Source organism: Eucyclogobius newberryi, unplaced genomic scaffold (genome assembly GCF_026437365.1).
Source record: "Eucyclogobius newberryi isolate DKJ021-1_F unplaced genomic scaffold, fEucNew1.0.hap1 SCAF_12, whole genome shotgun sequence".
NCBI classification, from domain to species: Eukaryota; Metazoa; Chordata; class Actinopteri; order Gobiiformes; family Gobiidae; genus Eucyclogobius; species Eucyclogobius newberryi.
In genome coordinates this window covers 31,854,891-31,882,784 of record NW_027315746.1, presented here as the reverse complement: position 1 = coordinate 31,882,784, position 27,894 = coordinate 31,854,891, and the positions used below count along the sequence as shown (strand labels likewise).

Sequence of the window (27,894 nt, the reverse complement as noted above, 5' to 3'; positions counted from 1 at the left end):
ATGTGTGTGGTTTTTTTTTTCCTTTTCCGCCGCGCTGTTTTCTTTACGCATCATCACCTCTGCCGCACCGCACCGCACCGCACCGCGCCGCCACCGCCACCGCGCCTCCTCAGCTCAGCGGCAAAACCCAGACACCACGAGGTACGACGTGCGAGGAGACTGCAAAAACAACTCATTTATTCAGGATTTGCACTCATATTTCCTCTTTTTCTTCCATGCTTTGTATTGCTCAGATGCTGCCTCCCCGTCACGCCGCTCTCCTCCGCGCGCATCGCATCACCGTGACCGAGCGCGAGGCATCTTAAGGCGGACACATCTCTCTCCCCCGCACGCGCGCACGGACCAGGCCACAGCTCCGCGCCGCGCATCCTTCTCCTTTTAGTGCGGGTTCGGTTCGACGTGGGCATGACGCGATCGGGCTCCCGCGGCAGAGGTCCGGACAGGGGCCTCCGGTGGCCAGGGTCTCGGTGTCCGGGCTCGGTGCTGGTGTACGTCCTGCTGCTGGTCCTGTGCGTGCCTGCTCCGGCGTGTGCGTCCTACTCGCCTCAGAGCGGAGAGTGCCGAGGCAAAGGCCGCGACTGCACAGGTGAGTCTACTGTCTACAAAGTCTACTGTTGATGTGTTGTTTGTGTGGAGCAGGGGCCTCTGTGGTAGGGCCACCTCTGATCCTCAAGTAGTGTGGGACAAGTCTGTATATGTGGTAGAACAGACGTTTGCTTATTCCCCAGTTTAAGAATTCTATCAAACTGCATTATTTTCAATATTTAGTCATTTAGTCAGTTTTTCCCCTTAATAGCAGAGACTCCTGCTCCAAAAAACAGCTGAATTAGTTAAACAAATTATGCTTATATTGTCAAGCATATAAGATTGATCAGCAGAAGCAAAAAGGAACATTTATACTCCATAAATTGTGTTAAATAAAATTATTAAAATATGGATCGCTTATGCTGGCATAGTTCTGGGTTAGTTGTGATACTTTTTACAAAGGAGCAAATTACTCATCAGAACTTCTCCCAAAAATAATTCACACATTAAATCAAAATGTGAAGCCTTGGTTTGAAATACGTTATCAATCTATAATGTTTAAATAATTTTGTAAGAAAAAGTTACTAAACTAAATTGAATGTGTCAGGGGCCATGTCCCATGAGACAGTAAGTCTCAGCTGATAACTCCAAGAGTAATCAGTTAAAGCTACGCAGTGTAGCTCCTCTCTCTTCCAAAACATACATACTATACTGGGACACTGGGATAATGAATTTACGATAGTTACATGGTTAAGTTGAGTCAGGTTAGGGTCTGGGTTAGGGTTGGGAGCCGGTTGTTCATTGTTAAACCAGACCCTTCTGGGCTGAGCTAGCCAACATACAGTTTTAAAACTGATGCTAACTTATATGTTGAGCTCACATGCTTAGCATAACAAAGCTAGCACACATTAGCATCAGGTGTTACCTGTTTATTGCCATGCCGCACTCGCATCAAGACCCAAAATATTATATTTCATATATATTTATACATGCATAATGCATCTAACATTATCTAAATCCAATGCATTGCATAAGAAGGAGTTCAAACGTGGTGTAGAGACTTTGCAGAGAAGTGAAATAAATGTAGAAAAAGCTGAGGAGAAACCAGAGGTAGTTTCCTGTTTATGCTAGCTTTAGCCATGTCTCTCAGCCACAAATTTAGAATTACTCAAATTATTTTTACTGAGATCGGCCTCATGATTAAAAACTATAATTCAGTTGCTTACGTAGCAGAGCTCTGCCCGTGGACCCAAAGCCAAGGCCTGAACATGGAGACACTCTAAAACAGGCATGTCCAAACTACGGCCCGAGGGCCAAATGCAGCCCTCAGAGCAATTATTGTTGGCCCTCAGGCTTCCTGCTAAGTTGGCCCAAACAACAAAAAGTAGTGCTTTTTACAGTAAAATGGGAAAAATTCAAGCATTTTGATGTTATAACAACCTAATGTGAATGTTCCAAGTTTTATAATAGGAGTGGAGGTGCATCCAAACTGTGTAAAATTTCGAATGATACACTCACAAATTTGACATTGTCGGCTTGTTTGTGGCCCTCTGCTCCGTATAAGTTTCAAAATGCGGCCCTCAGTGAAAAAAGTTTGGACACCCCTGCTCTAAAAGAACTGTTCAGGGGCCCCACTGTCCCACTGGCCCTAAATGGGAGGAGCCTATTGTACATGCTGATAGTGGTAGGGGAAACCTACACAGACACAGAGAGAACATTCAAATCCACACAGAAAGGCACTGTGTCACCCGGGAAACAACTTTTTTTTGTTGCTGTGAAGCGAGAGTGCTAATGAAATGTTTCCATATCTCGAAATTGGTTGATGATATGTTTGTAATATTTTGTAATACTTAGCAAGCTTTTTTCCTAAAGTTTCCCTAGGGCCTAGATCAGTGGTTCTTATCCTGGGTTCGATCGAACCCCAGGGGTTCGGTGAGTCAATCTCAGGGGTTCGGCGGAGGTCGTGATGACACGCCCAGCATGGCATATCTGTGCTGCAGGGAATTTGGTGCGCTCAGTAGTCGACTTGTGACTGTCGTAATGGTACGTCCTGTTATTTCTTTATTAATATTTTACACTGGATCAAAGCCAACCTTTCTGGGCAAAGTTTTGGCACCAGCCTGACCCCAAAAGGGCCAAAAGATCAGCCTCTGGGGCCATTTCCCTGGTCCTTTTCTATAACTACTATACTATAGTATAATATATTTGCGAGCAATCCTTTTCGAGGATGCTGGACATAAAAATTAAGAAAATGAACAGACTTTGTTGCGAAAAGGACATGAGAGTGGCACATTTCTGAACTGGTCTGTGAAAGGCAACTGCAGAAGTCACTGATTTGCAATTGTTTTTGTGTGAAAATCATGTTTTGAGGATTTTGTTCTTTGAACACAGTGATGTTGCTGACCGGTTCATTTTGTGCACCAGTAAAATATATATCTATGTTTTGAATTTGAAAAAATCATATATTTTTTTTTTCCAATTAAGAAGGGTTTGGTGAATGTGCTTATGAAACTGGTGGGGTTCAGTACCTCCAAAAAGGTTAAGAACCACTGGCCTAGATACTAGATAATGAGCCTTAATCTAAAGATGTTTGGGGCAGTTTGATAAATATAGCGTCATATGAAATAAATCAATGAACAATTGTGGATTTTTCCTATATTTAAATCTATTTATCCTATTTAAAGCAACAGTGCGTTTTAATGAACATTCAATGTGAATAGGCCAAAATTAAGCCACTGGCTACTTTCCATCTGGTCACTGTGAATCAGAGGGACTGTTCTTATGAAAACACCATAATGGATACAGAATACTTGCTCCTGCGCCACCTGGGACGGGTACACCACATTCTGCTATTTTATAGGACTCTAGCACCGTATCAGTGCCAATTTAGAAGGAAGCCTGAGGGCCAACAAAAATCGGTCTGAGGGCAACATTTGGCCACGGGCCATAGCTTGGAAACCCGTGATTTAGTCAATTAATCCAGTGGGTTCCTATCTTTTGGAACCTTGCCTCACACTCAGAGTACCCCTTGGGACTGAATATTGTGTTTAATCGTTCTTCTTGTTTCCTGGTACTTCACTGTAAATTTTGTTTTTGCTTTTGCATGAACTCATGTGCCATTCTAGTCTTGAGTCTTGAGTTTGGGTCGGATGCACATTTTCACAAATCACACATCTCCGGACAAGGTGCAGAGAGAATCTGTGCAGGATCATTTCATTCACATATCGTGGGATTGCAGGCTTTTTATGCCACTGTCACGTCCCCGGCAGAGTAGGCAGAGTATGTCTTGAGTCGACCTAGAAATTATTTTGTTAACTATAGCCCTAAAACATCTACCGTAATATAGGCCTAGTTTGTGTTCACAGAGTTATGTCATATTAAAAACGTTAGACAGCAAAATTGCCATTGGTTCTACAAATTCACCATATTAATTTTGGCTTAGTGTTCTGTCTACTAATGTGAGTCAATATGTCCTCCATCTTAATTATCCTGGTCTCTTTCAAATCTGACATGACCACAGCCAACTGAAACCTCACACAGTCCGCCTGGCCGAGTCTAGGTCGGGTTCAGATCGCAGTTATTTTAGTCTGTCCATGAAAATGGAGCAGCAGGAGAAGGATCAATATATTTCTTGCGACGCTGAGCATTCTCATCCGTATTCTCCCTCAAAAGAAGCCTCTAGTCTCCTCCCGGTTTTATGAAGAAGCCCGCACGCCTCTTCTTTTATTAATGTGGAATAATGGAGTGTGCAATGTGACGGTGGTACAAGGATAGACCCATAGACTGGCCTGTTACCAGGGTTACAACCAAAACAATGAGACAAGCGCATAAATAATAGAACGCTCTGGGATTTATTTCAGATCAATATTTCCCCCTCCAACGAGAGAGCCGCAGCATGCAATCTAGTCCTGTTTCAATACAGGTTTAGTCCTGGTTTGGTCCTGGTTTAGTCCTGGTTTTGTCCTGATTTAGTCCTGTTAAGTCTTGGTTTGGTCCTGGTTTAGTCCTGGTTAAGTCTTGGTTTAGTCCTGGTTTAGTCCTGGTTAAGTCTTGGTTTAGTCCTGGTTTAGTCCTGTTTAGTCCCAGTTTAGTCCTGTTAAGTCTTGGTTTAGTCTTGGTTTAGTCCTGTTAAGTCTTGGTTTAGTCCTCTTTTAAGTCTTGGTTTAGTCTTGGTTTAGTCCTGTTAAGTCTTGGTTTAGTCCTGTTAAGTCTTGGTTTAGTCCAGGTTTAGTCCTGGTTTAATCCTGTTTAGTCCTGGTTTAGTCCTGTTAAGTCTTGGTTTAGTCTTGGTTTAGTCCTGTCAAGTCTTGTTTTGGTCCTGGTTTAGTCCTGTTAAGTCTTGGTTTAGTCCTGGTTTAGTCCTGTTAAGTCTTGGTTTAGTCCTGTTAAGTCTTGGTTTAGTCCTGTTAAGTATTGGTTTAGTCCTGGTTTAGTCCTGTTAAGTCTTGGTTTAGTCCTGGTTCAGTCCTGGTTTAGTCCTGGTTTAGTCCTGTTAAGTCTTGGTTTCGTCCTGGTTTAGTCTTGGTTTAGTCCTGGTTTAGTCCTGTTAAGTCTTGGTTTAGTCCTGGTTTAGTCTTGGTTTAGTCCTGGTTTAGTCCTGTTAAGTCCTGGTTTAGTCCTGTTAAGTCCTGGTTTAGTCCTGTTAAGTATTGGTTTAGTCCTGGTTTAGTCCTGTTAAGTCTTGGTTTAGTCCTGGTTTAGTCTTGGTTTAGTCCTGTTAAGTCTTGGTTTAGGCCTGTTAAGTATTGGTTTAGTCCTGGTTTAGTCCTGTTAAGTCTTGGTTTAGTTCTGGTTTAGTCCTGGTTTAGTCCTAGTCCTGGTTTAGTCCTGTTAAGTATTGGTTTAGTCCTGGTTTAGTCCTGTTAAGTCTTGGTTTAGTCCTGTTAAGTCTTGGTTTAGTCCTGTTAAGTATTGGTTTAGTTCTGGTTTAGTCCTGGTTTAGTCCTGTTAAGTCTTGGTTTTGTCCTGGTTTAGTCCTGTTAAGTCTTGGTTTAGTTCTGGTTTAGTCCTGGTTTAGTCCTAGTCCTGGTTTAGTCCTGTTAAGTATTGGTTTAGTCCTGGTTTAGTCCTGTTAAGTCTTGGTTTAGTCCTGTTAAGTCTTGGTTTAGTCCTGTTAAGTATTGGTTTAGTTCTGGTTTAGTCCTGGTTTAGTCCTGTTAAGTCTTGGTTTTGTCCTGGTTTAGTCCTGTTAAGCCTTGGTTTAGTCCTGGTTTAGTCCTGTTAAGTCTTGGTTTAGTCCTGGTTTAGTCCTTTTAAGTCTTGGTTTAGTTCTGGTTTAGTCCTGGTTTAGTCCTGTTAAGTCTTGGTTTTGTCCTGGTTTAGTCCTGTTAAGCCTTGGTTTAGTCCTGTTAAGTATTGGTTTAGTTCTGGTTTAGTCCTGGTTTAGTCCTGTTAAGTCTTAGTTTAGTCCTGGTTAAGTCTTGGTTTAGTCCTGTTAAGTCTTGGTTTAGTCCTGTTAAGTCTTGGTTTAGTCCTGGTTTAGTCCTGTTAAGTCTTGGTTTAGTTCTGGTTTAGTCCTGGTTTAGTCCTGTTAAGTCTTGGTTTTGTCCTGGTTTAGTCCTGTTAAGCCTTGGTTTAGTCCTGGTTTAGTCCTGTTAAGTCTTAGTTTAGTCCTGGTTTAGTCTTGGTTTAGTCCTGTTAAGTCTTGGTTTAGTCCTGGTTTAGTCTTGGTTTAGTCCTGTTAAGTCCTGTTAAGTCCTGGTTTAGTCCTGTTAAGTCTTGGTTTAGTTCTGGTTTAGTCCTGGTTTAGTCTTGGTTTAGTCCTGTTAAGTCTTGGTTTAGTCCTGTTAAGTATTGGTTTAGTCCTGGTTTAGTCCTGTTAAGTCTTGGTTTAGTCCTGGTTTAGTCTTGGTTTAGTCCTGTTAAGTCTTGGTTTAGTCCTGGTTTAGTCTTGGTTTAGTCCTGTTAAGTCCTGTTAAGTCCTGGTTTAGTCCTGTTAAGTCTTGGTTTAGTTCTGGTTTAGTCCTGGTTTAGTCTTGGTTTAGTCCTGTTAAGTCTTGGTTTAGTCCTGTTAAGTCTTGGTTTAGTTCTGGTTTAGTCCTGGTTTAGTCCTGTTAAGTCTTGGTTTTGTCCTGGTTTAGTCCTGTTAAGTCTTGGTTTAGTCCTGGTTTAGTCCTGTTAAGTCTTGGTTTTGTCCTGGTTTAGTCCTGGTTTAGTCCTGTTAAGTCTTGGTTTAGTCCTGGTTTAGTCCTGTTAAGTCTTGGTTTAGTCCTGGTTTAGTCCTGTTAAGTCTTGGTTTAGTTCTGGTTTAGTCCTGGTTTAGTCCTGTTAAGTCTTGGTTTTGTCCTGGTTTAGTCCTGTTAAGTCTTGGTTTAGTCCTGGTTTAGTCCTGTTAAGTCTTGGTTTTGTCCTGGTTTAGTCCTGGTTTAGTCTTGGTTTAGTCCTGGTTTAGTCTTGGTTTAGTCCTGGTTTAGTCCTGCTTTAGTCCTTGTTAAGACATAAACAGAGACAAATGAGAGAGGTGGAATAGTTGCTTCAGTGACTGGTTAAACCCAGAAGGACCTGGACTCTGATGATGAACAGTGTCTGTGGAGGCGATGACATTGTTGCTTCCCTCAGAGGCGACTGTTACAAAAATGAATTGAATTGAATTGAATGAAAAAGAGGAGGTGATGCAGAGGCTGAGGAGGCCGATGCTTCTGCTGCTGTGGCAAAAAGGCTCTAGCTCTACGCCCAGGTCTTGTGCCAAAGTGTTTCCCTTCAATGAACATTCTAAATACCAGAGTAAAAGTGAAGTGCAATTTAATGTCAGTTCAACAGACAAACTTAGAATATCACTAAATATTTTTTAAAATCCAGGCAGTTTTGTCTAAGTAAAAGCTCTCAGATACATTTGAGTGATATCAGAGCCGGTTTAAACACATTTACTATTACATTTGAGTAATTTTACTGCATAAATATGAGACAATAGTTATTTACAGTAATTCTAACAGATGTGTATTTGTTTATGACTTTATGAATCGCAGACATTTGTATTTGCTTCAGAATCAGAAAGAGTTTATTGTCAATGAACAGATTTCACAAACATAGGAACTTGTCCTTGTGATTTGGTGCAACATAAAACAATGAATAATGAATAAGTCAGAAAGAGAAACAGTTTAAATCTGCTATGGGATAAAGGATTTGATCCTTTTGAATAAAAAAGCAAAGTTACTGACATTTCTACTTTTTTGTTATCAAGACTTAATAATACCATTTGCATTTAGATCTGATGTCAGTTAATCATTGAAAATATGACATGTATTATGTGGTCTACTTCCCTTTTGCCTCCAGTCTGGAACATTCTGATGACATAAAGTGTCTGTTCTCTTCATCACTCCTCACTCATTCTCCGCGTCTGGTTGAACTGTTCCCAGCGGATTGTCCAGAGTGTAATGTCTAAAGTGTCCTTGTGTCCCCACAGACCTGTCCCAGAGAAAGAGTGACCTGTACTTGTGTCCCCACAGACCTGTCCCAGAGAAAGAGTAACCTGTACTTGTGTCCCCACAGACCTGTCCCAGAAAAAGAGTGACCTGTACTTGTGTCCCCACAGACCTGTCCCAGAGAAAAAGTGACCTGTACTTGTGTCCCCACAGACCTGTCCCAGAGAAAGAGTGACCAGAGTGTAGTGTCTAAAGTGTCCTTGTGTCCCCACAGACCTGTCCCAGAGAAAGAGTAACCTGTACTTGTGTCCCCACAGACCTGTCCCAGAGAAAGAGTGACCTGTACTTGTGTCCCCACAGACCTGTCCCAGAGAAAGAGTAACCTGTACTTGTGTCCCCACAGACCTGTCCCAGAGAAAGAGTGACCTGTACTTGTGTCCCCACAGACCTGTCCCAGAGAAAGAGTAACCTGTACTTGTGTCCCCACAGACCTGTCCCAGAGAAAGAGTAACCTGTACTTGTGTCCCCACAGACCTGTCCCAGAGAAAGAGTAACCTGTACTTGTGTCCCCACAGACCTGTCCCAGAGAAAGAGTGACCTGTACTTGTGTCCCCACAGACCTGTCCCAGAGAAAGAGTAACCTGTACTTGTGTCCCCACAGACCTGTCCCAGAGAAAGAGTGACCTGCGCGTGTGTGACGAGTGGAGCTGTCGCTACGGCGGCGTGTGCAGAGACGACGGCACGCAGCTCAAGTGTGTCTGCCAGTTCCAGGTCAGTGGCACTACAGAAGTACCATTTCATATTTGTGTTTTAAAAGGAGGATTAAGTTCACACAACACATTTTTGAACACGTCTGGGAGCGATAAAAACAGAGGGAAGACAAGTTTGCAGAAGGCTGTTCAGAATGACAAGGCTATGTTGTTCTTTGCAGAGGAAATTGTGTTAAATATTAAAGGTTAAAAGTTAATTTAAGATTAAAAAGCATATATGCATTCCAAAACGTGCACACACATTTGGAAATATGCGCACATAACTTTGAAAACACACACACAAACTTCAAAACATGCACATGAATTCAAAAGCATTCATACTTATCAAAAACATGCACACTACTTCAAAAAAGAACACAAAAAGAATTTTACTTTTATAACCTTTTTGGACAATTTTGTTGCCTTTTTTATTAACAATAATGATTGAAGACCTGTTCAATCTTCTAATTTTGTATATTTTCAAGAGGAAATTGTGTTAAATAATAAAGGTTAAAAGTTAAGTTTAAGATTTGCTGTTGTCGCCAGTCAAATTGCGCCAACACAAGTATTATGAATTATGTTACATTGTTGTCCATTGACACTAAAGTAATGAAGAAGAAGGAACTATTTTTTTTTTTAAATCCAAAAACATGTACACTAATTCAAAAAAAGAACACACACAAATTCAAAAGCATTCACCAAAATTGGAATTTTACTTTTATAACCTTTTTAGAAGATGACGTTGCCTTTTTATTAATAATTATTATTGAAGACATGCTCAATCTTCTAATTTTGTATATTTTTAAAACAACAATTTTCAATGCTATCCACTTTCTGAAATCTTGACTCTAGTCCTCTCTTGTCTCTGTCCTCTGTCCTCATTGTCTCCTCTCTCCACCATTCACATCCTCCTCCCTCTCGTAAAGTGACCCGATGACTGCAGTGCTCAGGGGCCAGAGGTCGGCTCAGATTGATGGCTCAGGTTTAATTGAATATAGATTCGTACCATGTGAATGTGAAACGTGTCCCACAGATAAACAGCTGTGTGCGTCACAAGCATCATTCTCCGGGAGTGTGGACGGGACAACACGACCCTCATACATTTTCATTGTTTATTATTCAATTAACATTTCTTTGGCAGCGTTCTAGCAGTAAACTCATGCATATCTATCACATTTATTGAGAGCATATACTGTTTTTTCCTGTATAAATTAAATGGCAGATTGGCTTAAAAGACACATTTGACAACATTTTACTTTTGTTTACATTGTTCCTTCATCAAAAACTTAGCTGACGTTGTATTTAGTTTCATTCTCACTTGTTTGCTGAATCCTCTCGCTCTGAGCATCTCCCCTCTGCTGCCAGTGGATGGAACTAAATTCTTCAATTATTTCTAAAACATGAGATGCTAAAGCAAAGATACAAGAGCATGTTTAAAGGCCAATAACAATACAAATCATTACATTTGTCTTTTGAAAATGCACTCGAAGAATTGTGAGCTTAATCATGTCAAATATGTATTAAGATATGTGTTCTTGTTGTGAGCTGGTTAGGTTCACTCCTCCCACTTGTGTCTGATGTTGTCTCTCCTTCACAGTGTGATAAAGATTACATCCCGGTGTGTGGATCCAATGGAGACACTTACCAGAACGAGTGCTACAGACGTCAGGCGTCCTGCAAACAGCAGCGCCTCATCAGCAAGCTGTCCGACGGGCCCTGCACTCACGGTAACACCACACACCCATCACTGTAACACCACACACTGTAACACCGCACACTGCACACTGTAACACCGCACACTGTAACACCACATCACTGTAACACCACACACTGTAACACCACACTCTGTAACACCACATCACTGTAACATCACATCACTGTAACACCACATCACTGTAACACCACATCACAGTAACACCACATCACTGTAACACCACACACTGTAATACCACATCACTGTAACATCACATCACTGTAACACCACACACTGTAACACCACACACTGTAACACCACATCACTGTAACACCACATCACTGTAACATCACATCACTGTAACACCACACACTGTAACACCACACACTGTAACACCACATCACTGTAACATCACATCACTGTAACACCACATCACTGTAACACCACACACTGTAACACCACACACTGTAACACCACATCACTGTAACACCACATCACTGTAACATCACATCACTGTAACACCACACACTGTAACACCACACACTGTAACACCACACACTGTAACACCACATCACTGTAACACCACACACTGTAACACCACATCACTGTAACATCACATCACTGTAACACCACACACTGTAACACCACATCACTGTAACACCACATCACTGTAACACCGCACACTGTAACACCACATCACTGTAACACCACACACTGTAACACCACATCACTGTAACACCACACACTGTAACACCACATCACTGTAACACCACATCACTGTAACACCACATCACTGTAACACCACACACTGTAACACCACATCACTGTAACACCACACACTGTAACACCACATCACTGTAACATCACATCACTGTAACACCACATCACAGTAACACCACATCACTGTAACACTACATCATGAAATATGGATGGAGCTACAAGTCAAACAATCAAACAAATAACTAAAAACTAGTCAAATCAAGATTATATCATACATTGAATAAATAGAAGCATTTTTTTTAACAGTAGATCATCTCTTTTCCTGCACACACCATGGTCCCCGGAGGGCCCCTGTGCTGTGGCCCCGACAGACTGGACACTCTGAGGCCGCTCCAGACTCGTACTGATTTTTCCTCTGATTGAGTGGCAGATCAATTTTAATTTGGAACCTATAATTACCACTGGATTAAACCCAGAGGTGCTGAGTCAAAGGCAAAATGTCCTAATCTGGTCCTTGCCTGGTCCTCTGGTCTTGTTCTCCTTTGGTCCTGGCCTGGTCCTGGTTTGATCTTACCATGTTTCTGGCCTCCACAGACCAGTTTGCTTTAGACTCAATTCAATTAATTTTGTTGCGCCCGAAATCACAACAGCAGTTGGTGTGAAGGGCGGTTTGGAATGGTTCATAGCAGAATGCATCTCCATGCTCAGGTCCTGGCTCGCAGAGGTCACCCAAACATAAGAAATGTTTCCTGAATAAATAAAATAAAAAAAAATACCTGAATTATACTGTTTAATCACAAGGCTGATCTCAGCAATTCACAAAAATGTGTAATTCCAAGTTTGTGTGAGATGTGGCTAAAGCTAGAGTAAACTGGTAAAATACAGTACTTTTGGTTTCTCCTCAGCGTTTTCTGCATTTATTTGACTCCTCTGCAAAACCAAAAGTAATGCTTTTAAATCACTAAAGACAAAATGAACCAGTTGTAGCTTTTTGTTTCGGTTGCAACTGTATCAGATAATGAAAGGCTTTTCCTGTTCTGTATGTTTGTCAGAGCCGGGCTCGGGTTCAGGAGACGGAGACGGTAAGTGTTCTTTATGTTTTGATGGTAACATGAGGACGTCCTGACCTCCACAGTCCTGAACCCATTCTGTGCCGTGTGCAGATGCTGAGGGCTCCACTCCTGACCTCAGCCGCAAGTTCACCAAATGTAGTACCTGCAAGTACGGAGCCGAGTGTGACGAGGACTCCGAGGATGTGTGGTGAGGACCGGACCTGGACTGGACCTGGACTGGACCTGGACTGGACCTGGACTGGACCTGGACTGGACCTGGACTGGACTGTAGTAGGCTTGGACTTGGATTGGACCTGGACTGGACTTGGATTGGACCTGGACTGGACTGGACTGGACTTGGACCTGGATTGGACATAGATTGGACCAGGATTTGGACTGAACGGAACCTGAACTGAACCTGGACTGAACCCGATTTGGACCTGGACCTGCACTTGGCCTGTACCTGAACTGGAACTACACTGGACCTGGACTGGAACTGCACCACATTTGCACATTAACCACACAAAATTGGGACTTAAGCGAGACCAAACCTGGAACTAAACATGGACAAGAGCAGACCAGGACAAGGACAGGACGAACTCAAACGTACATCAGAATTCAACTGGGCTACAACCGGGAACAAAAAAGGACCAGTGTGAACGTACCCCACGACAAGACTCAACAGGAGCAGATCTGAACCCTGACCCTGACCGTCTTCCCATGTCCAGGTGCATCTGTAACATCGACTGCAGCGGTCACAACGAGAACCCGGTGTGTGCCACAGACGGACACTCGTACTCCAACCCTTGCCTGGTCCGAGAGGCCTCCTGCATGAAACAGGAGCAGATCGACGTGCGACATCTGGGCTTCTGCGCAGGTCCGCACCGCATTACCCACAAACCATCAGGAGCATTGTGATTCCCCAATTTGAATCACTAACACAATTGCATCAAAATTCAAACAAACAACAGCAACTCGTATGTGGACAAACTACATCAAATATGCTGTTACTCTTTTTACATATTTATTTTGAGATATATGAGCTTAAGGTTCCTCAATGGCCAAACAGACCAGTGCAGAGAAACATGGAGGCCAGATGACATTAGTGAAATATGTATGAAATATGTATGTCTGATGATAACGGCAAGTTTTTTATCTATCTTTATCTCAAATCTGACCTACCTGACCTACCTACCGTTGGTTTATTAGCAGTTAAATCTTTGTTCTTACAAACACTGAGCTCATATTTAACTTAAAATAAACAACTTTAAAGAGTAAACTATATTGATAACACATACGTGATTGCGTAGAAGCAACTGGGCATGCTCAGATTGAGTTTTGACACAAATTTGGTACTGACTCATACTGGGGAATCAAACACATTATCCACAATCCTTTAGTCAGGACCAATTACCCACAATCCTCCAATCAGGGCATTTCATGGGCCCTTTCCCAGTCTATGTTTACTCCCACACCAGCCGCTTGATTTGGCTCGAGAGCCCTCGCAGCTGGATTGAGGGTTTTATAAACCACTCACACACTCATATGCAATCGGTTTCAGGTGTAACTTGGACTGGGGAAAGGCCATGAAGTCCAAACGATGTGTGATACATTTTAAGATTATTTGTTTTAAAGGAGCCGTACTGATTTATTGTCCATGTAATAACAAAATCTGTTTTGTCCCAGCACAGATAAAGTTCTTAGGGTCAAAATGAGACCACTGCATGCTGTCTGCATCTAATTATAGAGCGTTTAATTCTCCACAAAGTAGCATTAGCACTGTTGGCATGCTAATGTTTGTTAGCATGCTAACAATAAGCTTTGATAAGTGCATATAAACACATTGCAGTGAAAATGTGGAGGCACATACATTAACTACATGAATCCCAATCTGAAGTGAATGAGTTTTACTGTGTTCACAGCCGACAAGGACAAGATGAGTAAGACGGAAGACAACAGCCCCTTCAAGGTCCTGGGTAAGATCCCCCTTGCTCATTGTTCAAACTCAACTGATTGGTCAGTTTGATATTTTGAGAAAAATGCCCCTAACTATGTTGACATGGGTGAAGTTAATGGCAGAGATGCACTAATATCAATACTTTAGTTCTCTAGCTCTCACAAACCCTTTGGCACATCGTTAATATTCACTAGCATGAATTTTCTACAAAACACTGTTCTACAGAACAGTTAAATAAAAGATTTCAATGTATAGGCCCAAACAAGTTATAAACTGAATCGTCATCATAGAACAAATATCCAGCAAAATACTATTTATCATATTTAGATGTTCTTTAACAAGGTATAAATGCTATGGGAATGAAAGAGACAAGCAAAGAACAGTGAACATGAACACATAAAAATGTCCGGATTAAATCTGGAATATTATCCTTTTATTTTATAAAAAATCTAACATTTGCTCTTATTTCAAAGCTATGTCTATTGGCTACCCTAATTATTTTATCAAATACATGTAATGCTTGATCAAATGTTTCACATTTTACTGTTAAATATGAGTGTTCTCCAAAATAGTTGTTTGATTAAAATAAATTGACCTCTGGAACTTGTTTTTGAAGATAGAACCTTAAAATTCCAAATTAATATTGACATTTTCTGAATTATAAAGGCTCTATCTGTAAATGTAACTTATGATACTTCAAAGAAATTTGTTTCCTTAATTTAGACCCTCCTTTACTCCCACATATCAGTACATTTATTTTCTCTTTTTATTTTTGCAATATGTTCTCTTATGTTTCTGAGTAGATGAAATGTTTTAGGACTGTAGCTGAGACTCGATGACAGCATCAGAGCGAGCTACACATGTAGAGCTCCAGTGCCATCGAGCTAAACCTAAGACCACAGTCGGAGCCTCTTCTCCTGATGCGACCAGGTTCCTGGAGGCCGAGCAGTGCATGTGTCCCAGATAGTGCTGACCTGTGTGTTGTCCCTGTGCAGACACTGGAGTGGAGCCTGGGGAGGGGGCTCATGCTGGACTGCCTGTGCCCTGCTCCAGCAGCTACGCCGGCTACTGTGTCCACGGCACCTGTGAGCTGCACTATAACAGCGCCACCTGCAGGTATTATATATGTATACATGTCAAAATAAACTACATTCAGAGGCCTTCCTGTTCTCAGAGAAATAAGGAACGTCTTCAGGAAGTGCTCCTCTCTATTCATACACCACTCTCAGGTTTCTTCACTATTGTTACACTTACTATTTATTTGGGGTTAATTCATTGGTAATATTGTATGCATTCATCCAATATGAACTTTTATGTTTTATTACTGAATTTCAAATGAAGGTAAATAAGCTCAGCTAATATAAGAGAACCTTTATTTGTTCCGCATGGGGGAAATTTGAGTCTTGTAATGCACAGTTTAATAACAGCTAAATAAATAAGTTTAAAATTAAAGCTTAAATCTTATATTCTGTGCAAAAATGTGTCTTTCATCAGTGTTTTATTACTTACAATTTCCCATTCATATTATAACTTTAGCTTCTAAAATACACAGCATTGGAGTGAGTGTGAGGGAGGTGAGCTCCAACACGATATGTTTTGTCCCCTGCAGGTGCGACGCCGGGTACAAGGGCCCTCAGTGCACCGAGCCACAGGACTTTAACGTGCTCTACGTCGTCCCCAGTGGTCAGAAGTTACACTACGTCCTGATCGCCGCCATCATCGGAGCCGTGCAGATCGCCATAATCGCTGCTGTGGTCCTGTGCATCACCAGGTACGATTATCCTGAAAGTCTGTGGTCTGTCCGCCCAGGAGAGCGTGGGGGTCAGTGTGGAGGTCAGCGTGGAGGTCATCGTGGAGGTCAGCGTGGAGGTCAGTGTGGAGGTCAGCGTGGAGGTCAGCGTGGAGGTCAGCGTGGAGGTCAGCGTGGAGGTCAGCGTGGAGGTCAGCAACGCCTCCAACGCTTTGGTCAGGGCAGACATCTCCTCTCAAGTATTACTGTACCGTTCAAAGCAAATACATGTTTTCTTTGCTCAGCTTTTATTATTAGAGATCTGTTTCTTAAGGTGAGACACTGCAAATGAAAAGAAAGAAATCTTGAATTAAGAGTTGAAACGTCTTATGAATGTTACTTACGCAAATGTAGGAATAAATATATCACCATGGAATGTTTTAAATACAAATAAGGAATTTGATGTGTAGATAGCCAGAATTGTACATATTTGGGACAAAGTCAAAAAAACATGGAGCATAAATGAAGCCTTTAGACCACTCACGCAGCACACATCCATGCATAGGCGATGTGTGTAAAGTGTCTTGCTCAAAGACACAATGGTAGTATGCAAAGGTCCTGGGATGAGCTAGGTTTGAACCGCCAATCTTTGTGTCCAAATCTGAACCGCCTTGTGTTTTTCAGAAAATGTCCGAAGAACCAGCGCGCCCGGCGACACAAGCAGAACCTGGGACACTTCCCCTCAGAGTCCAACTCGCGCATGGTATAGCTCCACTCTGTGCAGGGCTTTTGTACACTTTTGGGAGGGGTTTTGGATGATTGGGGGACTTTTGGAAAAACACAGCAGAGGGTGGGGTTGGTTCACGGGGGCCTTACCGCTGGACGTTTCTCTCTTTTGGAGACTTCAGGTTCTATGCCCAATGCCTGGCTCAAAGAAACAATGGCCTTGAATGTCTTGTCACGGAGGAGGTTTCTGCAGCTTCTCCAGGTTTGGTCCTTGAGTTTAAGTGATCGTCATGCTCCGTTCTGATCTGTTACCTCTAAGGTTGTGTTATTGTCCTGTAAATGCAATCTTAGTTTCATATCAAATTTCAGCGTGAAGTGATCCCTCCAAGTTCTCCAGAAGTTGACGGTTGAATGTTTTATTAATTATTTCTTGGAATGTAAAATGCTGACCACCAAATTGCGTTATCATTTCTTCATTCTCATTTTGTGTTGACAGCTGTGAGAGAAAATACACAATACAGTATTTTGCACACTACAGCAGCACCAATGCATTTGGGAAAAGGTATTTTGGACAAAAAATCTAAATAATGTTGAATTTGAAAAGACGCCACGACACAGCTATGAAAAATAAATAAATCAACTATAGTGTGTTCCTAAAGCATCTTAGTGAGCAAAAGAGGGAGAATTATAATAATAAGTTCTTACATGTTTTGTTTTTTTTTGTCTGTTTTTTACAGTGGTTTCCATGGAAACACTGATTCTCATACCTCTATACATTGACCAATATCCATTTATTGACCTTATATGTTTTAAGGTTGCACTTTACTTTACAGCACAGTAATAGCACGATAATAGCATTGTAATAGCATTTTCTACTGCTTGTTCCCTTTCGGGGTCGCGGGTGACTGGAGCCCATCTCAGTGACTTCGGGCCTTAGGCGGGGTACACCCTGGACAGTGGCCAACTCGTCGCAGCCATATTAGTTATTATATGGCTTATTTCCACTGGTTCACTTTGGAGCAGAATGGTATGGTCCATCTGATATTATTCAAAGCCAGTGCATTACATAAAGAGGAGGTAAAAAGCGGCAAAGAGGCTTTTAGTTACTCACAGTTACTCACGAAGCTTGGCCCACTTTCCGCCATGAAAGGAACCGTTCCAAAGCGCTCTAATGTGAACTGGGACAGTCGAAACATGGCTATCATGGCCTTAATACTGGCCTTAAACTGAGTTAAGTTTAAGATTGCAGATAGAATCAGTCCTATTACTGTAGTATGAATGAATGTAGAATGATGCGTATGTTTCCATAAGTAGTTGAATACTGTGCTATTTCACTTATATTACTACATCATTACTGTGCTGTATAGTATAGTACCAGTGTTTATACAAGAGTTTATTTGAAATATAATAATCATGTTTTCGCCCTTACATTTGTTGGTGCAGAATGGAATCCACACGCTAAAAAGCACAGTTTTGTATTGTTTACTTTGTGTGTGTCCAGCGTTAACCTGTTTGTATCGATTTTGTGTTTTTCCTTTAAACGTTGCTGGTGTTGTCAGGTTTGATTTCTTGTCGGAGGATTGATGCTGAGCGCTTTTATCCTGGAGGGATTTCTGGTGTCCTGTAATTCTCGTATTCTGTAAACTGGAACTGTGTTATTACGGCCTTTTCTGCATGTACCCAATTGGACTCAGGAGCCATTTTAAGCCCCGCCCAAATAAAATAACTTCTTTTTTCTAAATAAACTTTGATGTTTGTCTGTTTGTTTTTTGTCAGTTTGTCTGCTTTTTTCACCAAGTAATAATAATACTATATGGGCTAAATATAGGCCTACATATTGTCTACACACAGACCTACATATGGGCCTATATATTACATATGTACATGATGTCAGATAACTATTTGATTATGCTGTTCTTGTCAAATAATAAGATAAATAAATAGTGCTGTGGGGGCGGAGCCAGAGGTAAAGGAGTGGTAAGCATCATGGATTTATTAAAATATCTGAATAGGGTTTTGCTAGCTTAAAAACCGTCGTAAGTCGGCTCCAGTGTCCAGTTTCCTGACCAGCCAGTCCCTCGAACTTTCTGTCCAAATGCAAAGGATCTGGAAGCGACGTTTCTCAGTCGGCCTTGTTATTTTTGTTGCTTTTTCCTCGTTAGCTTCCATGTTTGTTAAGACAGAATGGACCATGTGTTTCTCTGATTGGTTTGACAATCAAACCCTTTGGAAATTGGTCAAACAGAACAATTCCAGACCAAAACATCTATGTAAAGTGTGTAAACTTGGTCAGGCCAAGTGACTATTGGAACTGTAGTAAAAAAAAAATCCTTTGCTGTTCAGAAAGCATCTTTCCCATTGTGCCCAACGGAAAAACAAACTTGTGTTGGACTGACAGGGTCCTACAGCGAGCACAAAGGTTGATTTTGAGGCAATGAATGCCTATTTTTAGGTAATTCAAATTTTTCCAGTTCAATTCTTCCAAACAGGTTTTGATTTTTACTTTAGCTCACTGCACTCCAGCAGTTCTCCCTCTGATTGGTCAGTCACATGTTACGTGAGCCGCAAGCACGGCCTTGATTTGAATGGACCGCCATCTTGCTCCCTGGGGGCTTGCTTAGCATGCACAGTTAGCATGCACAGTTAGCATGCACAGTTAGCATGCACAGTTAGCATGCACAGTTAGCATGCACAGTTAGCATGCACAGTTAGCATGCACAGTTAGCAGGGCTTATTAACAGTGATACTCCGGTGGGAGGAGTATTTTTAGGAGCGCAGTAGCACTCTGGGTGGGACAGGACAGCTGTTGGCTTCACTCCTCCACAGAATGTCCATGTCCTGCATGTGTCACAGCCACAGACATCCTCACAATCCCTCACTGTTTCACACACTTCTGAGGCCTTATTCATGGCGTTCAACTTCCTGTTATGCGATGCCTTTTTGAGGACAGTTCAAATTACATATTACATATTATATATATATATATATATATATATATATATATATATATATATATATATTATTGTGAATTGTTATTTTCTATGATAACGTTCCTAACTTTTCAACATTATGAAATCCATGTATAGTGATTAAACAATAGTGTTTCTATTGTTGAAAAAATCCTTTAAAAAAAAAAAACAGTTTCAACCCAATTCACTTTATTTTTGTAGTCTTACATGGCTTGACAACCAACAGAAAGTTACAAAATCAAACAATGAAAGATTAAGATTAACAGATTAACCAATGTTCTCAGGAGTTAAGCAAACGAACAGCGTCCCTTTCCGGCAGACCCTTCTCGGCAAGGAAAAACGACAAAAAAAACATCTATAAATGATAATGAACCATGCCCTTCCTGATCTCTGCAGTGGCACACAGCCTGGTCCGACAGCAGGGCGAGCGTGACAGTATTCTGGAGTTAGTTTATGTTAGCGTGAATGCAGAGAGGATGAGATCATGTGTCAGCTGTGCCCTTCCTCCATCACCATCCTCATCCTCATTCTGCAGCCCAACAATAACCAGCAATGTCATCGGATATTCTACTGTACATGACACTGGAGAGACCCACACATGCACCTCCAAACACATGCTTGTGTTAGGCAGAATGAATGAATGTGAGAGTGAATGTTTGTCTGTGTCTCTGTGTTTACCCTGCGATGAGAGTCCAGGGTGTGCCCCGCCTAAGGCCCAAAGTCACTGGGACAAGCTCCAGTCAACTGCGACCCCGAACGGGAAGAAGCGGTAGAAAATGAATGAGTAACACAGAAACGCAGAGCGACTACTGTCACCATATTGTCAGCTCTTTGAGGAGCAGAGATTGTATTCCTGTGACTCATGAAGAGAAGCAACAATAATGAGTTAGTTACTAAGTTACAAAAAACTCAGTAACTAACTAACTAACCAACAAGTAACTAATTAAATAAATAAGCAACTACATCACTAACTAAGCATCTAAATAACTACGTAAAAAAATATATTAAAAAATTCACACATAAAAAATCAAAATCTCTCTTTTCTGAACAAACTTTTTAAAGCCATATCTCAAAATAAGTGTATGACAATAAATTATTGAGTTTGTTTGGATACATAATAACAATTAGTAACTTAAACATATTTGTAATAATATAATTGAGCATCACAGATACATTTACTTTTTCTTTTTTTAAAGATTCCAAAAAACAAATAAATAAATGTCAGTCAGGCTCATGTTGCCCTGTGTATCACACATCTGTGCCAGTGTCTGGTACATTTGTCCATATCTATGTTCAGTTTTTGGTATTTACAGTACATTTTTCCGTTTTGTAAATGTCCAGTTATTTCAATCCAGTCATCTCGATCCCTTTCATCCATCTTCTTGTAAATGCTTTTTTTCCTGGATCCAAACGCACATTCTACAGAGTTTGCAGAGCCTCATTAATCAGGCTAGTATTTATGAATGATAGTACAGTCCCAAACACATGGCAGTGATGAGCCATGGCAGCCACAGTTTCTCCAATGCACTTTGACTTGGTTTTATGAAAGACCGTGATTCTTTCCAAACACGAGGCATTGTGCTTCTCCACTGAGCTGTCCTTACATGTTCCCATTCTACATCTGTTATAACAAATGCATTTTCATTTAAAAAAAGAATGGATGTGAACCCTATCCCAGATGAGTGGGGGGTTTCCGCGGTGCCCTCTGCCTCAAATGTCAGATGATCACCTTCCAGAAGTGAGCTAAGTTTAGCCTCTCAGGGGCCACTCCTCGGGCCCCAAATCAGGACTGAAGCCGGCCACGGTCTTTTTTAAACTTTGTGAGCTGGACGTTCCCTTCTCCGCACGCCGTGCTTCTGCTCTCTCCACACACTGACCACATTTTAAATGACCAATTGAAGTCCTGTGGTTATTTAATTGGTGGAAACCTATTTGACACTTTGAAGACGCAGGATATTCAAAGTAAGTACGCTTAAACTGTGGATTATTTGCTAGTATTTCGATGGGTTAATCTATATTTGTGTTGGTTGGAAATGGGGTTGATTTCCTACGATTGGATAAATACAGTGGGATAATGGCACTCTTTGTTAACTAAAATTAAAATGATCAGGTTCAACATAGTACATTTTCATTCAGGATAATTCTCATAGAAATTCAAAGGTAATAGTGGTTCAGTGTGCAAGTGTTCGCCCACCAGCTGATGGGTCACTGGTTCCAAATTAGGGTTATGGAAAGTGGAAAAATTGAAAATTGGATACTTTTTGATATCAAAACTAGTATGTAATCTGGATGTACATTTGGACAAGTGAATATATTTATACAAAGTATATTTTTATGGAAGTTTATATTATTCCCCTTCTGTTTCTAATCTGTGTTTCCGTACATAATCTGTGTTGCAACTCTGGAATTTCCCCATTGTGGGACAAATAAAGCTTCTATGAAAATCAGAAACAGGACCAAATTTGAACATTTTTAGAATGATCTTGAGCTTATCAGAACTAGTTCAAGAGAAAGTATAAAAAAGAGTAGTATATAAGAAAGTACAATTAATGTGTGTTAAGAATAAAAATAATAAAACTGAGTGTTGGTTATCATTGTGGTATTAAAATAGGTATTAATCCTTTTCCTTTGTATTAAAGTTTAGCATCATGACAGCACTACTCCAAACTTAGCCAAGGTTGTGTCTTTGGGCAACACACTTCACCATCACATATGTCTGTGCCACTGTGTGATTGGTGGATGCACAGAATGGCTGCCAATGCTATATAAATCCAATGCCTCAGTCAGATGACTGGAGGGATCGTTACTTCAAAATAATGTTACTCAAGTCGGAGTAATAAAGTATTGTGGGAAACTAAGCGAGACGTAACATCAGATTTATAACTTGTAATGGGAATCCTATAAAAACATTTCATATTGACCACATGAAGCTTTTGTCACAGATTTATTCAAAGTGGGAAGAGGAACTAAAAGCTTTACTCAAAACTTCTCTTAGAGGATTTACAATTTTAGTCAATGTGAGGTGGGGAGAGCAGAGAGAATTTGTACTCAAGTAAGAGTAACTAAAAAGTTACACTTCTATAATAATTTACCCCTTTAGTCACTAAAAAGTAGTAAAACGTAGTGACGCAAATAATGACTCAAGTAAGAGTAAAAAAGCTATGAGATGAAAAGAGAAGAGAGTATAAAGGTATTTGGGGAAACTACTACTTGAATACTGTGTTACAGTTTGGACGTACATATATTGGATGAACAAAGCAATACATAATTCCCATATTCTGGTATTTCCAAAAAGTATACACAGAACAAATCATATCTGAAAATACGGTGTGAGAGATGCAAATTCATTTAATGTTGTTCAAATAACGTTTTTGTCATTATATAACTTTACAGAACAGAACTTACAGTGTTACTTCAGACTAAATATTACTCAAGTTGAAGTCTTGAAGTATGAGGTCAGAAAACTACTCTCAAAAGTACTTCAGTACTGAGTGAGAACTACTCACCTGATATCAGTCACTGCCCCAGGGTCTGAAGGACGCTCAGCAGTGACTGCTGAGGAATGAATGGAAAAGTCTAATTAGGTTCAGTAGGTCTTCTGATAGATTCTTATGATCGGATCTAAATTTTTATCAGAGCTTGACAGTTTCGGCTGCACTCTACGGTCTTCTTCAAGTGTCAAGTGTCGTTTCAATCATGAGAAACTTATAATGAATGAAACACGTGCTGTAACTTCAGTGTTAGGCTATAGCTATGTTTCCATTGGTTCACTTTGGAGCAAATGGTCCAAAAGTGTCTCCACTGTCTTAAGTGAACTGTACCGGTCAATCAAAGCAATCCACAGTGGACCATGAGAGGTCCGGCTTCCAAAGTGGTCTGGTTTGCTTTTGGCTTCTGGGTCACTTCTGAGTGAGATGATTGGATAAGACAGAACATTGAAATGAAATGGCAACAAGCTTAAACAGAAAATGATCATTTCTCACCAAACGCTGTCAGCATCAGCTGTTTCCTGTTTATCGACACGCGACACTCGCTTTGTCAAAATATGATATTTCCAGCGTATAATGCATCTAACATTTTCCAAAGCCAATGCATTAAATAGAAAGAGGTCCAAACGTGGTGTAAAGGCTTTGCAGAGAAGTGAAATAAATGCAGAAGAGAATAAACCAGAATAGTTTCCTGTTTACTCCATCTTTGGCTGGGATTGGCCTTTTAATTGAAAGTTTAATTATGGAGCAATTTAACTTTGATTGCAAAGCAGAGTCTCTGGACCCAGAGCCAGAGCCAGGCCCTGAACATGGAGACACACTCCATCATTAACAGAACCTTTAAGCGCTCTAATGTGAACCAGTCTGAGGGGTCAGGGCCAGTCAAAATGCGGCTTAAAACAAAATAATTATGTTTGAAAAGATTAACCAAATTATAAAGCAACTTTGATAATGCCAGATCTCTGCACGACTAATGCATTGTTTTTCTCACTGGAAACAGGAACTCTGGCCCCATCACCACGTTCCACTGTCTGAAAACTGAGTGTTGAAGATGGAAGCCCAGAAGAAGCTCGAGATTGTGGGTGTGGAGGACGAGGCGGGGAACCCCATCAGCGGCCTGACCATCCTGTCCCTGCTGGAGCGGGTGGCCGGCATTATCGACAACGTGCAGGCGTGTCAGCAGCGCATGGAGGAGCGCCAACAGGAGCTGGAGAACAGCATCAAGAACATCCAAGGAGACGTCTTGAAGCTGGCCAAGGACCACGGAGACACCAGCGGCATCGTGGACAAGCTCCTGCAGAAGACACGCAAGGTCAGCGCCAATGTGAAGGAGGTGCGCAGCCGCGTGGAGAAGCAGAACGTGCGGGTCAAGAAAGTGGAGTCCACGCAGGACGAGCTGCTGACCAGGAACAAGTTCAGAGTGGTCATTTACCAGGTGAGCGTCGAGCAGAACACATCAGATGGATCCAGATAATTAGTTTAATCAGAATTGGAATTTGAAATGCTGTAAATGTTCTAAATTACAGCTGCAGAGTTGTGCAGGATACATTTTCCATTTGATTTTCTCAGTTTTCTCAGTCAGAATATTAAGGCTTGAAAATGTGTAATATAATGTCTTAATATTATGTTTCAGTTTGTCAGCATTTAAAATTCAAAATCTAAAACAAATTGAAACAAATCTTCTGCACAGAAACTACTCAGGTCTGAGGATTCAAAATGTCTAAGGGAGATTTTGTTTAAAGATGGACAAATACACTCCTGACAAGGACAAGAAGCTAACGATATTAGCTTGCATGTTCTCTCTGTGGAGGCTTCCGCCGGGTGCTCCAGTTTTCCCTACCGCTAAAAACATGTACAATGGGCTCCTAACCTCTGAGGCAAGGACTCCCCTGCAAAAGAGATTCTAAATTTTAGAAGGACTTTCCTGGTTAAAGAAAATATTGATGAGTTAGCACGTTCTGTAGCCGATTAGCCACCGGTGTGACCTAAAGTGAGTGAATGAAGCATCTTTCTTATGTATTTGCTCCATGCTTTCAATGAGTCACCATCTGGTCAGAGGACAAAAGTTTACCTCACTCACCATCATAACATGAAATTCCTTTCAATCCATCCCATTTATACGAGTAGTTATGTGCCGAGACCAAACAAGGAAAACATTTACTCACAAACTTTACTCTTAAATGTATGTTTGACTTAATTGTGGCTCCATGCTTTTGTTTGCATCTCCAGGGTGAGACCGAGGTGCCATCGGTGGCTGTGACCAAAGGTCCCAAAGGCAGTGGTCTGGAGGCTGTGGAGATCGAGCCGGACACGTATGACGCCCCTGCCGACCTCTCCTCCGACGAGGACTACCTGAGCGTGGATGAGGCTGAGTCATCTCGTGCCTCCCGCATCAAGAAGTCGATGGCCAAGAGCACCGAGACGCTGAAAGCTGCTTTCTCCAAAGAGAACATGTCCAAAACCAAGGGCAACCTGGGCACCAAGTTCCACAACCTCGGCGAGAAGGTGATGCCTCCAGAGCGCAGAGAGAAGATGCACCAGGCCGGGGAGAGGATCAAGCAGTCTGGTGAGAGATTGAAGGAGAACATCGCTAAGAAGGCTCCCACCAAGGAGAGCTTCAGGATAAAGCTGAAGAAGGAGCGGGCCGTGGCAGAGGGGCAGGAGGGAGCGGAGGCTGAACCGGAAGCCCAGCCTGAAGCCCAGCCTGAAGCCGTCACCTACACCGAAGTGACCAGCGAAGCCAAGAAAGAAGAGGGCCGTTCAGAAGCAGAGTAGAGGGAAGATCCTTGAAGGAGACGGAGGAAGGAGGTACAAGAAGGACAGGATGGAGAAATCAGGAGGTGACTCGATGTGTGGATAGATACAAAATTTGGAAAACAGAGAGACTTGAGGAAGTAAAAGAGAAGAGAATTTCGGAGCAAGTTTACCATGAGCTAACCTGTGGCTGCAGTCATGGAAAAAGACAACCACACCAGAGGAAAGCTGGACCTGACCCTGACTCGGCAAACTCCTCTCTCATCGTATTCTTTACAGCGAAAGTCCATTTGGTATTTCTCCAATGGAGTTTGATTTCATGCAAAGCTGTATGCTGCATTTTCAAACCCACCAGTACCAGACTGACTTTCTCTGTAGAGACTTCAAAAAGACATAAAGAGAGCCAGATTCATTAAACCAGGAAAGAAGACAACAACAGCTGGCTCCAAAAAAGTAACCCTCAGAAGTGCAGAAGAAGGCTCGTTTTGGGGTCAGGGGACTTTTTCATTGCGGTGTTCCAAGGGCGACAACATATGACACAAATGCTTAAATTTAACGTTTTTGTGAATATATAATTGTAAATAATTATAATTATTATGGCCATTTCCTAAGTAATAACAGAAACTGTTATTCCCCGCCAATATACTTCAATTCCAAAAGGAATACACGCACACCACAAATTCTCACAAGCTCAAGTTGAGCTATGCAGAAGGAAAAACAGATATGCGCAGCTGTTTTATCTCCCGATATATATATATATATATTTTGATTTGCGTACACCAGTTAGCGATGTTTTGGGCGTCAGCCCATCATCAGGCAGCAGATACCCCAGTATACTTCCTCAGCAGCTGGGGCGGCGGGTGGGTGGGTGCTCATACAAGCTGTTGTGTGGTTTAAGGTGGTTTCGCATCATGTGGATTTACCGTCAGCGTAAACCGGTTCTCAGCTGGATTCTGAGAACTTCCACAGCATCTTCTCTGCATCGCAAAGAGAGAAGCAATTCACAACTGGACTTCTGAATACTTTTGTAAATGTTTTTAATCACCGCAACCTAGATTAAAACCACTACCAATAGACACAGAATTAATATCATGTTTTAGGGCTGTTTGTAGTTATATTAGACCTCTGGGAACTATTCGATTACAATGGGTTCACAAGGACCCAGAGGAGAGTGAAGTGTGCTTCTGCTTTAGACAGCTGCTCCTTGAAATGTATCATTCTTTTGTATTTTAAACAATTATATTGTACGCTAGGTTGAACATCTGAATGATAGATCTTATATAAAATATCTCCAACTAGATTTCAATAAAAACGATCCCAGTGATGTGAACAAACATCCACAGGACAATCACATGTAGAATCCTGGTTGATGTTTCTTGGCCTAAAGGGGCAAATTATTATAGAAGTGTAAAATAAATCATAGTTAGTTTACAATGACTAAGTTAAGTTCAAATTGAACTTTACATGCAAACTTTGTATGAAGTTGTTTTGAGGATGGAATCTATTGCCACCTGTTCTGACGCACTGTGTGAGTGTTAAGCTGCTTGAGTGAATAATGGTTGAATAGGATAAATATTTAATTTAGCTTTGACTTATTTAGTTTTGTGTTTATTATAGTCTGTTGGATATTAACAAATGTTAACCTGGGCTGAATTAAATGGTCCCAGATATGCTTTAAGGCCAGCGAATGTGCAATATTAACAGTTCTATCATTATATTATACATATTTTACAAAATAGCTTATCTACAGAGGTTGACTCACGTGCACATTGTTTTTTTTAAAAAATAAATAAATATGATATAAACAAATGTTTTAATGTCTTCTTTAGTAATTGTCTTTAGTTTAGTCAGTTAAGTCAGTGTAGAAAAGGCTATAACATTTCTGAATTGCATCTTTTTTGCCCTAAATTTCCATTGCAAAATTGTGCAGTACATATTTGTATTGTATTTTTCTCAACAGAGGAAGCAGAGAAATTCAAATTTATTCTATGCATACATTTCAAGTCCCTAAATTGAGTGTAAATTTCGCAGTGAATCCAGCAAAGCAAAGAAGCATTAGCTCAATCATCCGAGCCTCCTCACTGTGTCCAGCAGGGGGCAGACAGAGCAAACCACTAATAAAGATACTAGACAGAGCTGGGTTTCTGTAATTGCAGCGGCCATCTTGTAAA

The 27,894-nt window shown here is 41.2% G+C and overlaps 2 protein-coding genes across 2 annotated transcripts; both read left to right on the top strand.

Moving 5' to 3' along the window:
- Window positions 1-77: 77 nt before the first annotated feature.
- Window positions 78-17,369, top strand: tmeff1a (transmembrane protein with EGF-like and two follistatin-like domains 1a). The gene is made up of 11 exons (XM_072441896.1): window positions 78-141; window positions 234-586; window positions 8,548-8,657; window positions 10,233-10,362; window positions 12,101-12,130; window positions 12,212-12,308; window positions 12,829-12,977; window positions 14,023-14,076; window positions 15,053-15,173; window positions 15,667-15,828; window positions 16,471-17,369. The coding sequence occupies exons 2-11, from the start codon at window positions 406-408 to the stop codon at window positions 16,553-16,555; spliced, it is 1,119 nt and encodes a 372-aa protein (XP_072297997.1). The 5' UTR covers window positions 78-141; window positions 234-405; the 3' UTR covers window positions 16,556-17,369.
- A 3,929-nt stretch (window positions 17,370-21,298) lies between these two features.
- Window positions 21,299-27,534, top strand: cavin4a (caveolae associated protein 4a). Its single transcript, XM_072441903.1, has 3 exons — window positions 21,299-21,443; window positions 23,970-24,404; window positions 25,199-27,534. Exons 2-3 carry the CDS (start codon window positions 24,021-24,023, stop codon window positions 25,742-25,744), a joined length of 930 nt encoding a protein of 309 aa, XP_072298004.1. The 5' UTR covers window positions 21,299-21,443; window positions 23,970-24,020; the 3' UTR covers window positions 25,745-27,534.
- Window positions 27,535-27,894: the final 360 nt, after the last annotated feature.

Bases quoted from the DNA above. Each gene is read 5' to 3' on its own strand.
- tmeff1a (XM_072441896.1), top strand. From the start codon at position 406: ATGACGCGATCGGGCTCCCGCGGCAGAGGTCCGGACAGGGGCCTCCGG. The intron at 8,658-10,232 runs GTCAGTGGCACT...TCTCCTTCACAG, and splicing joins AGTGTGTCTGCCAGTTCCAG to TGTGATAAAGATTACATCCC. The intron at 12,309-12,828 runs GTGAGGACCGGA...TCCCATGTCCAG, and splicing joins GAGGACTCCGAGGATGTGTG to GTGCATCTGTAACATCGACT.
- cavin4a (XM_072441903.1), top strand. From the start codon at position 24,021: ATGGAAGCCCAGAAGAAGCTCGAGATTGTGGGTGTGGAGGACGAGGCG. The intron at 24,405-25,198 runs GTGAGCGTCGAG...TTGCATCTCCAG, and splicing joins TCAGAGTGGTCATTTACCAG to GGTGAGACCGAGGTGCCATC.